At 40.3% G+C, this 16592-nt stretch overlaps 1 protein-coding gene across 1 annotated transcript in view; it reads left to right on the top strand.

The window, feature by feature from the left end:
- The first annotated feature begins 6568 nt into the window (after window positions 1-6568).
- Window positions 6569-16592, top strand: part of atf6 (activating transcription factor 6) — a 31345-nt gene continuing 21321 nt past the window's right edge. Inside the window, exons 1-7 of the mRNA XM_071487656.1 lie at window positions 6569-6810; window positions 8374-8450; window positions 9581-9659; window positions 10147-10244; window positions 10966-11089; window positions 11419-11622; window positions 13364-13533. Coding sequence (XP_071343757.1) covers window positions 6711-6810; window positions 8374-8450; window positions 9581-9659; window positions 10147-10244; window positions 10966-11089; window positions 11419-11622; window positions 13364-13533 — 852 coding nt within the window. The 5' untranslated portion in view covers window positions 6569-6710. The remainder of the gene's footprint in view (window positions 6811-8373; window positions 8451-9580; window positions 9660-10146; window positions 10245-10965; window positions 11090-11418; window positions 11623-13363; window positions 13534-16592) is intronic.

The raw sequence follows: 16592 nt of genomic DNA, 5'->3' as shown, positions 1-16592 counted from the left end.
AGTGAGTCTAATAATGTTGACAATATAGTGATGTCAGGAAATAATGATAGCACAATGCTACCAATTCAGATAAGACTGAATATCATAATGGCAAAATATTATTATGTCGAGGAGTCTACACACCTTTGAGGCTTGTGCATATCATACACTGATCATGATGACCCACTTTTGGTTGCAGTGTACTATATAATATTTACATTCATTGTAAATGTCTTGCTGTTTAATTAGCAAATGCAATTCAGGTCCCAGATTGCCCGTGTCAATCTGTATTTGCAATTTTAATTAAATATCTAATTGGGTATCGCTTAAAGCATATTAATCTATAATTGCATGTTTGTCAAATTTCAAATGCAAAACACTGTTTTTAATCTCCCGCGGTCTTCTTTCTGTGGGTATCTCTCCAGTGTTTACCTCTTGCTATCCTGTGAGTCCCGGTCTGGGTACCCCCCGGAGTCCCCCCACACCCCTGCGGGGTCATGCAGGGGTGAAGCTTGCGGTACCTCAGAAGGTTATTCAGGAGTCAAGCCGCACTGTGGCATTCAGAGGCTTGAACTGCGGAGCGGGCAGACGCTCCGTCAACGCCGGCCCGCTGACCACTCAGCGAGCCTCTGGGCGGCCCCGCTAATGGGACAAGCACCCCCGGGCTCCACCGTACTTGTAACAGCGACCCATAAAAGAGCACAGGAGGATGCTAACCAAGATGAATGGCATTTTTTTCTCAGCTCATTCTACACTAATCAGAGCTTTTCATTTGTTATGGCCTTACGCCAGCCCCTCCACCGCAGCCTCCATTAGGGCCAGATAACGTATAAATTCATTAAAGTCAAAGAGGGACATTAAAATGGTCATTTGTCAGATCTCTCTTTGTGTGTCCCTAATGGTGGCACATGGTTCGAGGCATTGAGATGATTTCGGTGGGGCTTTTTTCTCCCCAGAGCATTAGGGGAGGAACGTGGGAACTGGGAAAGACCCGTGTGTTTTTTCTGTTTTTATTAATGGGAGCTATTTAAATTTTCTAAATTCAGCTTTTAGCAATTTGTTGGTTTGTTTTTTGAAATAGAGGAATGGCATCACAGATCTTATTGCCTAAAACTACCATGTTATTTTGTGCTTATTTTAATTCTTTCAAATTATGTTTTTTTTTTCAATAGGCTAGTTCATTTCCTTTGACTAATTATAGAAAATGCTTTATTTTGGTGGCTCTCCAATCCATCCATCAACTTCAGATTCCTACCCCCACAACCCACCCCACCCTCCAACATATACATACAAACTCAGTCAATGAAGCAACCCTTTGCACTAATCCCTTTATATTCACAGCACTATCCCCACCAAACAATGTCCTAAAGCCTAATCCCAAACCAAGCTCAATAAACCTGGGCCCCCTGCTAGCAAGTCACAGTGCAGCTAATAGACCCACACAAACCTGAGCAACAAACCGTCTGTTTTAAGTCACCTTGAAACACCATTTCAAATGCATGGCATATGAAGAGCGCTAACATTAGCCTAATGCATGGATTGAAATACACAGGCATTCAAACACGCACAACAAATCTGTTCTTTTTCACTCTCTCTCTCTCTCTTTTTGGCCTCCTTCCTCGATTTCTCTCCTTCCTTCTCTGTGTCCGTCCCTCTCTGGCTTCGGGATGGAGGTTCTGGCTGCGTCGTCATGGGAGATGGCTCTCTCCATCTGCCTCTGCTGTCATTAACCCATCTCCATCAGGCTTTATCGGGGGACCCCCGCCTCCCCTCCACCCTCCTGGACCCTCTTCACTATTCTGACAACCCCTGCCCCCTGCTCTATACATAAGCCTGAGATGATAAGTGTTCTCCCTCTTTGTGTCAGCCAGGATAAGACAATACCACACAGCACTACAGAACATCATCCATCTCATAGGTCATCAATCTGGGACACAAAAGATGAAATGTAGCTCGAACTCTCTTTTGCAAAAGGGGGTTTCTCTTTGCTTAGAAGCTCGTCCTCCACCTCTGTTGCTCCTTTTCACTGCTGGGTTAGTGGTTTACCAACAAATTCTTCTCTCTTGTATGGCCACATGAGAATTTAAGTGCTTAATGCATGTCCAGCTATTTTAAGTATTTCTTAATGACACCAATACATAATTGCAGTTACACAGAAATAAGACAAATCCAAACATTATTTCATCTTCTTCAGGGAGAAATGAACTGAAATATGTTTTAGACATGGAAAGCCTGATTGAAAACAGGCTGAGGATCCATCAAAGTTTCTTAAATTGACATACTAACAGACCTCTGCCAAATTTACATCAATTTATTTGGTGGTAAATACTAATTAAAAGCCCTGTGTCACATAAATAACATCAACTATGTTTTGCTTCTCCTCCTCTCTGCCTAATTGGGTTCACATTGTCTCATCACCAGCGTGGGGCTTTTTGTCTTTGGTCATTGTCTGTGACAGCATTGTCTCAGTTTGGGTTCCTCATTTTATTTATGTATATTCTTTTAACACATTCATAACAAGATAACCCACTGAGATTAACATTTTCTTTCCAAAAAGGCCAAGAATCAAAATTATACACGCACACACACACACACACACACACACACACACACACACACACACACACACAGTGATGGTGATTACAAATATGCATGACAGTTTTATCACAGTTTGTGTCATGATGCAATTGTTACTCACTTGTACTGTTTTTTAATGTAATATTAAAGTTATTGGAGGCAGCTGCTGCTGTGTATCCTGCAAGCCAGTTCCAAACTTAAACTTTTCGTTTTCGCAGTAGCCATGCAGTCATTAACTGTTGGACTGAAGGAGCAGGATTTGTGAGCAAAAGCAGATTTGTATGTACTGTAATTGGATTCTAGTGGATGATGGTGTGCTGTTTTATTTCCTTTGTTGACTCTAAAGTTTTATAATCTTTAGCCGTCATGACTACAGATAACAACAGGCAGAAAGCCTATAGCCACCCCTGTGTTAAATGCTTAAATTAGGTTCAAATTGGATGAGCTTGGGTTGCTCTCGGGGATCTGAGGGCTAATCAACTAACAAATATCTCATGAGTACACAAAGTTTGGCAATATATTGAAATTACATGATAAGAAACCTGGGATTTTGTATTATAACACTGTAACATTGTTTAAATGAAATCTGTTAAATGGTTGTTTGGATATATTTGATTGCTTTATTCTGACTAAAATAAATACTGGACACCTCTGATTGTCATCATTTACACATTATATCAAATTGTGTTTTTGTCAATATCATGAGTATGTCAAGTCTGCTACATTATCCAAGGATTTATATTTCAGGGCAAGACGCTCACAAATAGCACGGTTGGTTTTCTCAGTTGATGAAAAAATTATAACCTAAATGTTCTGATGTTTTGGAAAAAAAAGCTTTAATAAACAATTAAAATTGACGTCATGCTTCAGACAAAAGAGGGGAGACTAATGCAGCAGCTACAACAGCAACAGAAATGTGACGAAAGCCCCTAATCCATTTCACGCAAATGTTCGGTTAAAGCGTCCTGCCACATATCACGTTAACCTGTTAATCTGCTGTCTGTGTCTAGGTCTGAGGGGCTTTACACACAATCAATATGATGAGCCCCGAAGACAGCGTCCATGCCATTACCACACCACTCCAATCAGACATGCTTGCATTATCATTACCACTAGGGCACATGATGTAAGGCAGACACGTGGCTCATATTTTTCAGACCTGTGGAGAGTGTTTGACTCTTTCACTTTGAGGTAACCTCAGACTCCAACAAGGTGCACAGGGACACAGTGGCAGGAATAAAGAGAATATAAACAATATACTGCACTTACCAGTCATTTATGAAATAAGATTCCTTACATTAGTTGACTAGGTTTTATGATACAGGTGAACTAGAGACTTCTGGCAGATGGTTGACCTCTGTTAATCTTTGCCTTGCTGTAATAAGTTAAAACAGACTGGGGGCTTGTTGTTTCAGAACAGAGTTAAACCAATCCAGCAGGGAATCAACCGGACCACCTCAGGTTAATCTCACTACGACCTGAAATGTCCATGAAGGATTAGGCCCAGTGTACACCTGCTACTGATTTTTAGCACACAATGTCTCCGCTTACTACTGTGACTGTGCTATTACAACATCACAAGCAGAGTATAAGAATGAACTGTGTAAGACCAGGCTTATTTTGTTACATTTCTATCTGATGAGGGCCTGCTTACAGATTCACTGGATAAGAAGCTGCTTTTTGGAATATCTACAACATGTCGACACAGCGTTTGTCTAGATGTGTCATGCATATATCATTGCTGTGTTTTTGTTGTGTACATTGCAAGAGCTCTATGTGAGACCACCGGTGACAGCAGTTCAAAAACGTTTTGTTCTATGAGCACAGACGCACACAGAACTAGACTAAATTGTAGGTGCACTGACATTTGCATGTTCTGATTCAAGTGATTCATGTACTGATTCAGTCGATCAAGATTGGGTCAACAAACATCAGAAATCTGACTTTTTAAGTTTTCTGCAACATGACAAAACAGACATCCTTGGTATAAGTTGTTTTGATGAGCGTTACATACAGGTGTTTAAATTTAAAGTCACACTTCAGCAATATAGTATTACCTTTCAATAAAGCCATAAAACTTGTGAGAGACAGATTAAAAATAAATAATAAGGTCAAAATTTATGCAGCAAAGGCTGAAATATTCTGGCTATTAGAGCCCCAAACCATAGATCCTACACCTCCCATAATGCATAACATATTTCATTCGATTTCTGCGGCATGATGAACACTGTGCTTATTAGATTTATCTCAACTCTGCTTTTTTTTTAGAGTTGAGAGAGCATATCCAGACCCACAAAGGACATTATACCACAGTTCTTACATTCCTTTCATACATTTTTTACTAAAAAAATAATTAAGATTTCTTAGTTACTTAAAATGTTTGCTGTCGTGCTTATCCCCCTCCTTTTCTAAAGCTTTATATTAGTGCTACACAAGTAATGTTTATCTACTTATTTACTCATAGACCTCATAGCACAGCCTCCACCCTCTAACCGGCTCCGTATAGGCTTAAATGGGTTCAAAGCCAGATGCTTACCCTCCTTAGCATGACACTAAAGTACAATTCACACCAGAAGTGACACATCAGTGGCACATATGGAAACGTCCATCCGTCCAGTCCCCACCAACTCCAACCACTGCTACAGCTGTCGCCTTCCACATAACCAACTGTTCTTACACCACTTCACCACACCAGCAGAAAGCCACACTCTCTTCATTTGCCTGACTAATATGACAAAACACCAAGACAATCAGTCTATTTGATGGTAAATATAGTTTTAAGAGGACTATATTAAATTGATGTAGAAGTTTATTTATTTGTTTTCCAACAAAACATTTTATGCCCATAGTAAAATTAACTCATCAAACTTCGTTGTATGTTTGGATTTGAACAGTAGGAAGACATCCACCAGCCAAGCCTATGGACAGAACATCTCTTGGCGAAGGGACTTGACTTTTTGAAAGCAGTCAGTTTTGGTGCCATTTGAACAGACTATCAGACGACCTGACACCCCTTCACAGATGATTTAACATCATTTCAAACCATTATTTATGTGACTCTGTCAGCTCTCACATGACTGCCATGAGGTCTTAATGGCTCGTGTGACATTATGGTGTGACTGACCAAAGAGGTTTGAATGCCTGGGGCTCCCAAACAGCCAGTAGAACTGGCAAAGCCCCTTGGGTGTGTGTTGACAATATTCTTTTTGGATCAAAGTGAGGAATATATGCACAGCTTCAGTGGTCACATGAATTTGAAAATGCACTGAAGTACACAAAAGACTAAATGGTGAATGCTTTGATTGTGAGTGTGTTAATTAATTGTGAATGACTGAGTCAGTGTTTGTAATTATTTATTCTGTAACATCTGCACATATTTGCACTCTGCTACCTCCTGTATGGCCACAATTACCATATTGGCAAAACCATTCCAACTTGCTAGTTTGACTTTGAATTATTTTGTTGTCTCTCAGTGATACTCTTATATGGCAACACTGTCCCTAATTCATTCTTATGTATGTGTGTGTGTGTGGGATTTATATCCCACTGGGGACTCTAAACCTGAATACACACCAACCCATGGGGACTCACCATCATTGTGGGGACCAAAACTGTGGTCTCCACATGTCAAGACCGCTTTTTGGGGGTTAAAACTTGGATTTAAGGATCAGTGTGTGTGTGTGTGTGTATGTGTGTGTGAGCCTGAGCCTTTCACTAGACATTACCAGAACTGTTCTTTATGAAGATGAGTTAAAATCATAGTGAACTAATTATAATTTAAACTTTATACCATCATGGTTTTATTGACACACTTCTTCTCCGCTCTGACATGAACTCAGTGCTATTGCAAAGAGAGGTCAACTCTGTGGAGCACACACTCGCCATGTTGCAGACTCCGCAGTACTATCCCGCCGCCTTGTGGTCTGGTTGGGCAGCGCCAACTACGCAGTATTTCCTGTGAGGCCTTCTGTTTTCGCTTTTCCACCCATTCGTCCCTCGGTGGCACCCGTAGATTTACGGTAAAGTCAGACGTGTATCTTCGCGTCAAACGGAAACTGTCCTACCCAAACAGCTGCAGCATGACCAGTCCCGAGAGCCGTCGCTTGGTCGAAACTTGTCACATCGGGATTATTTACTGATGAATTCAAACGAGGATGTCATCCGCCTTAACGTTAGACCTCGAAAATCGTCAACAACCTCCAGCGATGGACAGTGAGGCCGGCATCATCTCCATCGACCAGGGAGGAGAGTGGGGTGAGCGTCGGCTAACTACACTTTCTAGAAAGATACACACAGAGAGGCTCAGTAGAGAAGGCTGTTGCTAGCTACCGGTATAACTAATAAATGTGTATTAACATACACATTGTGACCAAGTGGCGGCTTCTACAACACCTGCACATAAGTCTGAGGTTGATGTAGTGAGTGTGTTTCCGTCATAAACTTCAGGCCAGTTAGTACTAGCTAGCTGCTGGTGATGATGATGTAACCTGCTGAGCCTGGATGTAACATGTAAATAACAATGAATGGTCCCGCTGTTTACTGTAGGTTATTAAATATGGATTTTATTACTGCATGTCAACAATGACAACAACCACAACTTGGTTGGTGTTGTTATCTTGTGTCGTGCTTCAGTGTTTTGTTTTCTTTTCATGCTGTTTAATTTTTTTTTTGTGTGCTTTCGTTTTTGCCTTTGCTTGGCCATGTCCGATGCTGAATTAAATCTGCGTTTGCTGTTGTGCTGCTATTTTTGTATAGTATTGGCTTTGTTTTGACAATATACATTGTTTATGTGTATGTATTGGTCCATGACAGAAATGTAACTATTGGTAAAATGAAACGTCTCTTAGAGTAAACATTTCATATGACAAGTAGTGGAAAGTGAGTACATGTCCTCAAGTACTGTACACAAGCACAATTTCCATTTTCTGCTGCTTTATATTTCTACTCCACTGCTTTTATGTAACAGCTTTAGTTACTACTTACTTTTACACAATGGCTACAATAGCAAGGTTTTAAATTACAACACATTGTTAAAGATTAAACCAGTGGTTTCCAGCCTTCTGTCATATTAACATAAAGCAGTGAGTAGTTGGGGCTACATTCAGATGTCTATAAATTGTTAACAGCTCTACCACACAGCGCTTCTTTCCTTTACACCTCTCACATGATGTAATTTTAGTAGACGTCCAAATGATCCAATATCCCACCAAAAATAAAGATTAGAGGAAATCGTTCAAAAACTGAAGACAGGTTTATGTATCAGAACTTTGCTTTTGTTTCTATTCTCTCCCATTAATCATCTCACCACCTCTCAGATTTATCTGCTGTCCCAGTACATAAAACTGTATATACAGAAGCTCAAACTAGCTCCACCCCCAACAGCTACAACTGTAACATGCTACTTACACACCGATGCTTAAGTATTAATCATAATGTCATATATAATAATATATCATCCAGAGAGAGCAAGCCAGTACTTTTACTTTAATACCTTGACTACATTTTGCCGCTAATACTTGTATAGTTGGATTTTTTTCATGTAGGAATTATTTTCATTATTGATTAATCTGTTGGGTTTTTTTTTAATCAGTTGATTGGTCCATAAAATGTTAAAATGTGAAATCTTTCAGTAAACATTGCTTGAAAGCCACATGACTACTTACACTTGCTGCTAGGTTATATACTGAACTATTTATTTCATTACTTTCATTTCATTTTCCTCTTAGTATCTAGAGTCATTATTTGTATTTTGAATAAACTTTACACCGAACTGAAAGCAGTATGACTCATTTTGTCTGGATGCCTATCACCACACAGACATAAGCCTGTTCGATGAGCTGGAAAGCCTGGGAGATGCAGATGAGCTGCTTGAGGCCCTGGGGAATGCTTGCTATGTGAGTAACTCATCCCATGAGTATGCAAATTGCTGTCTCAAACGTAACATGAAAGAGCACCAACAGGAAATGTGAAAAGCAAGCTAGTTAACAATGGTGCAGAGTTTCTGATGCAGGTGCAACATGGTAGCAGAACATGTTATGAAAAGACAGGGGATACAGTGTGCAGATGTCAGGCAATGACAAGAGTTTTATTGACTGCTTCTTCTTTAACACTTGTTCCACCTAAACTACATATGACATAACGACTGTTTTCTCCACACATAGCAGAAATGCCTCATAAAGTAAGGCTGCAGGCAAAAAGTCAAAATATTCTCCTTTCAACAAACAGGGTTGAAACGTTGAAATATATCTAATTTCAACGTTTCAATCCTGTTTGTTCTCATTTAGGAGTATTTGAAAGGAACATGAAAGGAATACACAATCAGAGAAAGCTGAGTCACTAAAATGATTAAATAATTATAATAATGAAATAAAGATAAGGAACAGAATCAATTATACTCAGACATAAGTATATAGAATTTCTTGGCAGGATGCTTTTTAGCTTTTTATACATTTGTTAAGTAGAGAAAATTAATTTTTAGTGCAGTCCACAATTGGATCGTTTATGTGTATTAATTTTGTTATGATAATATTGTTAACTAGAAATTTGGAGTGATTTGAAAGAGAAGAAATCTATATTTATGGATTTGGAGCTCAGCCAATAATACAAGGATTTCTATAAGTTTTTGATCATGTCACAAACATAAAACAATCGCTCTACATTTATATGGGTCTGCCATGGTGAAACTACAATGGTGCATCGCTTTAAATGTTGCTGCAGCTAGGAATTGTGGGACGGCATTTTCTCCTTTCCTTTCATAAAGGAAGATCCAGGGTTTCCTATGCTAAAGGAGGTCATATAAGAAGCACTGACGCTCCTTTGCTTATAATTTAGAAAATTCAAACCAAATATATCATGGCTGCTGCTAAGATACTTAAGGTCACTTCACTCACTTACACTCACCTTCCTAAGCAAAAAAGACTTTTTGACCCCAGCCTAAAAGTAATTATAGCCTATTGCTCACACTATTGATCAGACACTTGCTTTTGTTTCCACTGGTTAAAAAAATGTGTGTTTGGTTTCTCAGGCCAGTGGGGGTCCAGATCTGGACTTTGATATTGACATACCTCCATGGAATGAAGTGGACACAAGCAGCACCGGCACAGGTACAACAACACATGTTAATATCTATGGTAAACATGGTTATCACATTTCATCATTAAATAACAGAAATCTGAGCAGAACTAAAACAGAGTCTGACGTCCATCTGTTTAATATTTATCTAATCTAAATAGTGAGATTTTGCACAGTGATATGATTGCGCCAAGTTGATTACCATGATTTTCTGAAGTCACCCATCTGTTATAATGTTTGCTCCTGTAGCAGTACTATGTTTCTTTAGAAATATGGTACAATGTGACAAAACTTGACCTCAATGATTTGCATGTGCTTGCATGGCTACTTTCTGATTTATGTAAATAGGACAGGTGTAGTTTATTCAGTAGATATGCAGTTCCAGGACACAGTGACTTATGCTGAGTTAGAAAAGGGTATATAAGGCTGTTTGTCTTGAATTAATGTGTGATAGTAAATTACACCATCCCATGCTGATAAGCCACACATTTGTCTGCGTCTTTGTCCTTGTGTATCCAGATGGTGAGGTGAGCGTGGACTCTCTGTCACCTGCCCACACTCTGAGCTCTGTCCCCTCTCCTGCCTCTGTGGAAGCTCTGTCCCCCTACTCCTTACAAGTAAGTCACTGTCTTCAACTCTTTGTCCTTGTGAGATTTTTGGCATTTGACTTGCATTTCCAATGCAAATTCTACCTTTGTTACTGGTGGTGAGTATTTACATATGTGCCCATCTCGGCGCATGGTTGGAACAAATAAAATCTTCATCCAGATGGTGTCCAAACATTGACAGCTGCTCTTTGCTGTGGATAGACACACACACATACACTTGAGACACTTATTAACAAAAGCCTTAAACACCTTGTCAAACTAATAATTTGCTGTCCATTTGAGCTGTGCCCCGCCCCCTCGTTAGATAAAAGGTGCTGACAACTTCAGCCACATTAGCATAATTTAGCAGGCAGATGTTTTCACAGCATGTCAAAACAAGGACAAGGGTTACATTTTTGTCTCACCCCAACACAGTCTGCACACGTTCGTCTGCTCTCTGAATCACCCTGTCTGAATCCAAGGACACATTTGTCTACTGGACTCTTTGAATATTAACAAGGACACTTGATCCATTTTGATCTGATGCGTCTCAAGTACGTGTCTTATAGAGAGTATGAATGACTTAATAAAAAAAAGTCAGTGTGCTCAGCAGCAGGAGTAAAGAATATTAAAATCTTTTGTAAGGATTATTGGTATCTATAGAAGCATTTTCTGCTGTCACTGTGTGATGACCAGCACCAAAGGTGTGCACTAGATACAAGACCTAAGTCTTCTCTGCCTTTCTTCCCAGGATGAGGCCCTGTCACCACAGTCGCAGCCCTCTCCCATTTCAGTCTGCTCAGACTCCAGTGGCTTTTATGAAATCTCGCCCCCAGCTAAGACAGCTCCAAAGAGGACCAGCCAGACCACACGAGGTGAGGCAGCATCCGCCACACATCTGCTCTTTCATCCATCATCTATATTTGTACTCTTTGTCCAAAGACCAGGGGGAATTCTGCACCACAATCTGGGTTTGCAGAATTCTGGGATTAAGAAAACAAACAGAGATAAAAGTAGCCTCTAATCTGAAAAAAAGTGGGAGTATTTGTCAAAAAAATCATGGCTCCTTAAAAATACCCTGTAACTATAAGAAGATTGAAGATTTCCTCCCCTGGGCTCAGATTTGTCATTTCCTTGTGTTTGCATTAATTCTGTTCTCTTATCTCACTCCATCCATCCTTGTCCCACGACTCACACACACCAGCCAAACCAGCTCAGCCGATCAAAAGACCAATTCCGATCGGCCCGAAAGTTTCCATCCAGCCCAAACCGCTGATTACAGCTGTGCCGTTGGCTCCTGCAGCAGCTGCCCTCCAGGCAAAGACAATCATCATCCAGCCCCTGCAGACCACTGTGCTGCCTGTGGTCAAACCATCTCCGGTCAACATTCAACCAGCGCCCCCTCCAGGTCAGAGTTCACACTGCAACACATTGAACCACATTGAGATGCATTGCTTCACATTACAAAAGATTGCATCAGACCTGTTCACCGGACAGTGTGACGGTCTGTACTTAAAGCATTTTTGAATTTGTATGATACAATATCAGGAATGTTTGTTGTTTGTGATGAATTTGGTTGAAACTCTAACAATCGGTTATTTAGTTATTTTCTTGTCCAGCAGAGGGCACTTTAACCTAAGTTTTTGCTCATTGGTCAGCTACATACCATATTATTCTACTTAATGGTTAAATAATAATAAATAAATCAGACATCAAGATGCTGCGTGTTTACTTTTTGTAACCAAAATGTGTCAAAATTTGAGCTCGATTTGGGGAAAGTCCAACTTTGGGAATCAGCCATTATAAATATACAATCAAGAAAGTCTGTTTTACAACCCACATGTAAACCGAAGAGTATTTATGAGCTGCTGTGTGTTTCGTGCATTAAAGTCATTACTGCTCTTGTTTTGCGGTCCAGCCTGCCTGGTTTACCAATCTCGTCGTGTGTGTGTGTCTGTGTGTCTGTGTGTCTGTGTGTGTCTGTGTGTGTTACATCAACAGCACCTAGGCCAATGTAAATACTTATGTCATTGCCTGGGACCCAAGTGGGTGGAGTATCTGACCTCTCTCGACTTGAATTTGAACTTGGCTCCTCTGTCTGCCTGGTAATGGCCAAGATGGCAGATGGCTAAGGCCGAGACATCCAAGTTTAGGACCCCAGATGGAAGCCAAGTAAAGCCTGCTCAGTGTTAAGAGTCTCTTTGGTTTAAGATGCTCTTCTCAATATTCACAGCTGATGAGTGAGAACAATGCATCACAGAGATGGAAGGAAGATATTAGAGAGATTTACTGATGAGTTCACATTTTACGGAGTATGATCTGGGCCATCATTTATGTCCAAAGAACAAACAGACTGACAGGTGCTCCCAAGGCTTTTGATTTTGTTTGTCTCTTGAATTGTTTTTACAGATTTTGAGCTTGGGCACAAGACAGAGCACTGGCACCACACACATTCATTAGCAGAGCTGGCTAACACCTCTGCACTATTAGCACTGACAGGTTGTTTAGTGTTGGAAATGAAGGTTGCTGGGCCAGTTTTGAGGAATGGTTACTGGCACAGCCTTACTGGGAGGGGTGGGCTAAATTGTGGGAGACTCCCACATTAACAGAGCATTTATAAACATGGACAACATTGTGTTTTGTTGAAGTTTTTGCTAGTTTCTTTCTTTCAGGCCTTAGTGCATTTTAAATGCGAGCACACATACATGTGTAAGTGTGTTCATGCACATAAAATTCACACAGCTCTCAGTTAGGAATGTGGAAGTTAAAGACCACAGGTCAAGATAGTAAACATCCTGTCCACCTGTACTTTAAAAACATGGAGTCCCATTAAAGATGAGGGGTTAATGTAGGTCACAAGAAGTAAGGGGGCTTCAAGGAACTGGACTGTACCATCTGTAGCAGGAGGCTCCTGAAACAGCCAACTGATATGACTTAAAGCTTGTATGAAACATTGGCATGAAAGTTTATGTTATAGAGAAGAAAAATGTGGGATAAGAACAAGCACACAAACAACAGAACAAACTGACCAACACGTAACCACAGTCAATGTTCATCAATGCTGATCATACGGTAAAAGTATGATTCGCGTATAGCTAACCCTTGTAATATGTAACCCTGAGTGTCTATGTGTTGGATCTCTCTCACAGGTCGTCCTATAGTGCTGTCTCAGACAAGCCAGGTGCTACAGATCCAGACACCACAGACCATCACCAGCAATGTGGTTGCCATGCCAACACTCAGCCAGGACAGGCCTATCCCTGTCGCTGCTCCACCAGTGGTCTCCGTCGCACTTCGAACCCCTTCCTCAGATGATGATGTGAGTTACTTATGTTTTCCTGAGATGAATGTCAATATGCTCGTAAAGTTGCACTACATATAGACGAAAACCTGGCAAAGAGTCAGCGGCAAATGTCCACCCCTGTATTTATAAGCAGTTATTCAAAAAGTGTAAATATAATTTAAAAAAACTTAAAGACAAAAATAAAATAGAAAGCTAATTTTGTTACATTCTCATAGTCTACTTTGTCTTGATTGGTTGATGTTGGGTGCTAATTACCCAGCACACTTGATATTTTATAAATTTAAAAATGTGATTTGATCTTACAATGTTTTCAGTCCACTTACTTTTTCTTTATCTGCTTTTCTATGGTTACAAAATGCTGTGAAATCAAGACAGTAGGATTAAATACAGGCACATACCTGATGAGTAGTGGCATCATGGACACCTGATTGCCCAAATAAACTGTCGACCACTGTGTTTGAGTAGGATGTCAAACTTTTTAGAAGCACATGTGACTCTAATTAAGCCACAGCGATAGGTCTGCTCTCGGAGTCTCTCTCTCTCTCTCTCTCTCTCTCTCCTTCTATTTGTGTCTCTAACCTGTAGGATTTTTGGCTCATAAGATCCTCTTAAATTCCCACCCTTTAATTTGCCACCTAACTTAAAATGTGCCAAAGCAATTTATTAGACAGAGCGTCCTCATTGGAATAAATAGCATCTTCAACATTTGTGTTTGTATGTGTGGGTGGACATGTGAGGACTTGCCTGTGTGCACTTGCATGCAGCTGCATGCTTATAAGAGGCCACATGGGCGTGCATACACTTACCCACCATGTAACTATGATGTTGTGGTTGCCATGTTCACACTTGGGCTGGATCTTGTCCAACGTAAATGCTCTCATATTACCCTCTTTTTTTAGTATTTATTTTTATTTCACAAGCCATTGACTTTGACTTCTAGGCATAATATGAAAATAAAATGTTGAAGGAAAAAGTTTATATCTTTTTTTTATGTTGGTGAATGTATTTTTCCACACTGAGGGAAAAGTCATTACACTGTATGGACCATGTCAGTCTGTAAAGACCCAAATGACACTTCTCTAAAGTGAATAAATAGCAGGAATTTTATATATACATTCATTATATATGATTCACTCAGTAATTGAAAGATAGTTCCTTAGTAAGAAAAACAGCAGCATGTTCAGATGATGTCATTCCGACTTTTCGACATGCAAACTGATGTTTTGTGATTGAAGTTTGCTTGTATTTGTTCTGACTCTTAGAGGGGAGGCATCTGTTTGTCGGTTCCTTTTTAAAAAATTTAATTGCATCTTTCATTTTAAATGATTGTGATTTTTATCACAGTGAATCTTGAACCTTCACAATACAGTCGTGGAGCCACAAACAACCAACGGATAATCATTATCGGCCTCTGCATTGTTTGTACCTGTGGGGGTTATTGGAAAGATAGACGTGTTATATAATTTCAGTTCAGACAGTGTGAACAGTGTCACAGAAGGACACTGCTCTCTGTGTGGATGACAGAGATCCCTGTGTGTGTTGCATTCAGAGGTGATGTCAGGACAGCTGCAGCGGACAGAATACTCCCCCACAACAACACGCAGAGGGAACACACACAGTCTCCTGACCTTCAGTCGATCTCCTCACACACTCATTTCTCGTAGGTCTGTGTCATGACAGCACAGGATGGCACAGAGCTTATAAGGTGCTATTAACTGCAGCAGGGACTGCCCCAGAGATTTAAAAGTTAAAAAAGAAAACTCAATTATAGTTTGTTTAGCTTATTGTACAAACTTGTGGTCTTTCAGTAAAAGCTGCCCATCTTTTGTGTGTGCTGGCCTTATTTTGGGTGGGAGAGTCTGTTATATTCTTTTAAAGGCTTGAGGCTTGTTTGTTGTTCTGATGTCTTTCTCTTTGTTGCTTGAATCCTCATCTAGTTTGAACTGTCAGCCTCCGTTACGCAGGCAGGGAGATGCTGTGACTTTCAGCAACTTCAGTGTTGTTTCAGGCTTCGATCTCGAACACAACAGTTCCTGATGGCTTGCTCTTGTCTGACCTTTTAGTTAGTTGAGAAACACGGTCTCCCTTCCTCTTCTGTCTTGTTGTTTTTTGTGAGCAGGACTTCCACATTCACAGTGTTTCACTTTCAGAAAATGTTTCATTTGGATTTTTTAATTATGGAGAACCAGATGTGTCACTTTGGTGTCACCTAAATCGTCTGTAGCAATTTCTGTGGTGACACTGGAGCAACCACAGAAAATGGATCCAACTCCCAGCTATTATCATCTTGTGTGACCCTGATGCATTACTCATGAACACCAAAGAACATTAGTCATAAACGAATGTCAGAACTCTCCATTTTACCAGCCTGCTTAATTTATCTTGACATTAACAATGTTTTCCATCAGGCTTTTTTTAAATGATGAACCTCAAATGAAATTTCACAAGTGGTTGTTGTTTTGTGAACGGTAATGGTTGACCTCTGGCTGTAAAAATAGTCGGCCCCTCACAAGGGCCACGAGGAACTCGTCCAATTATCATGGGCATAATTGAGTCTGGAGAAGCACTTTCTGTGCCAGACCTTGAGAGAAATGTCAAGGAATTCCAACCCCCAGAGGCCAAAACAAATATGTAAAGCTAACCAAGTCAATAAATTTTACAATAGGTGATTAAGGGGGAGGGACTGTTCACATTAATTGCGAGGGGGGGAAATAAAACTGGGTTTTTGGAGCTTATACCTCAAGTTATTTCTCACTAAAGAGCAGTGAACGTTAAGAAAGGACACTGTAGTCATAGTACAGCATTTTAGCATCCTAAAGGGCAAATATAGCTTTTTTTCTTCCTTTTTGTATTGTAAAGGCAGAAAAACTACAATTAAAATTTCAAAAATATCAGCTATGCAATGATTCAAATGGACCTTAGAGGTGTTTCCGCGGCCCACCGACAAACTCTTGAGCCGTGTCATGCTGTGTATGAGTGCTGCAGCTGTGTTCACTTTATAACCTCACTGTGGTTCAGCCGCAGCGCAGTGGTGGACTTGATGGGCTGGGGGATGTGTAAAATGCCTGTTATAG

This window comes from Trachinotus anak, unplaced genomic scaffold (genome assembly GCF_046630095.1).
Source record: "Trachinotus anak isolate AG129_WGS33_773 ecotype Australia unplaced genomic scaffold, CSIRO_AGI_Tana_v1 ptg000010l, whole genome shotgun sequence".
NCBI classification, from domain to species: Eukaryota; Metazoa; Chordata; class Actinopteri; order Carangiformes; family Carangidae; genus Trachinotus; species Trachinotus anak.
The sequence above is the reverse complement of the archived record's forward strand: the minus strand, read 5'-3'. Positions and strand labels throughout refer to the sequence as shown.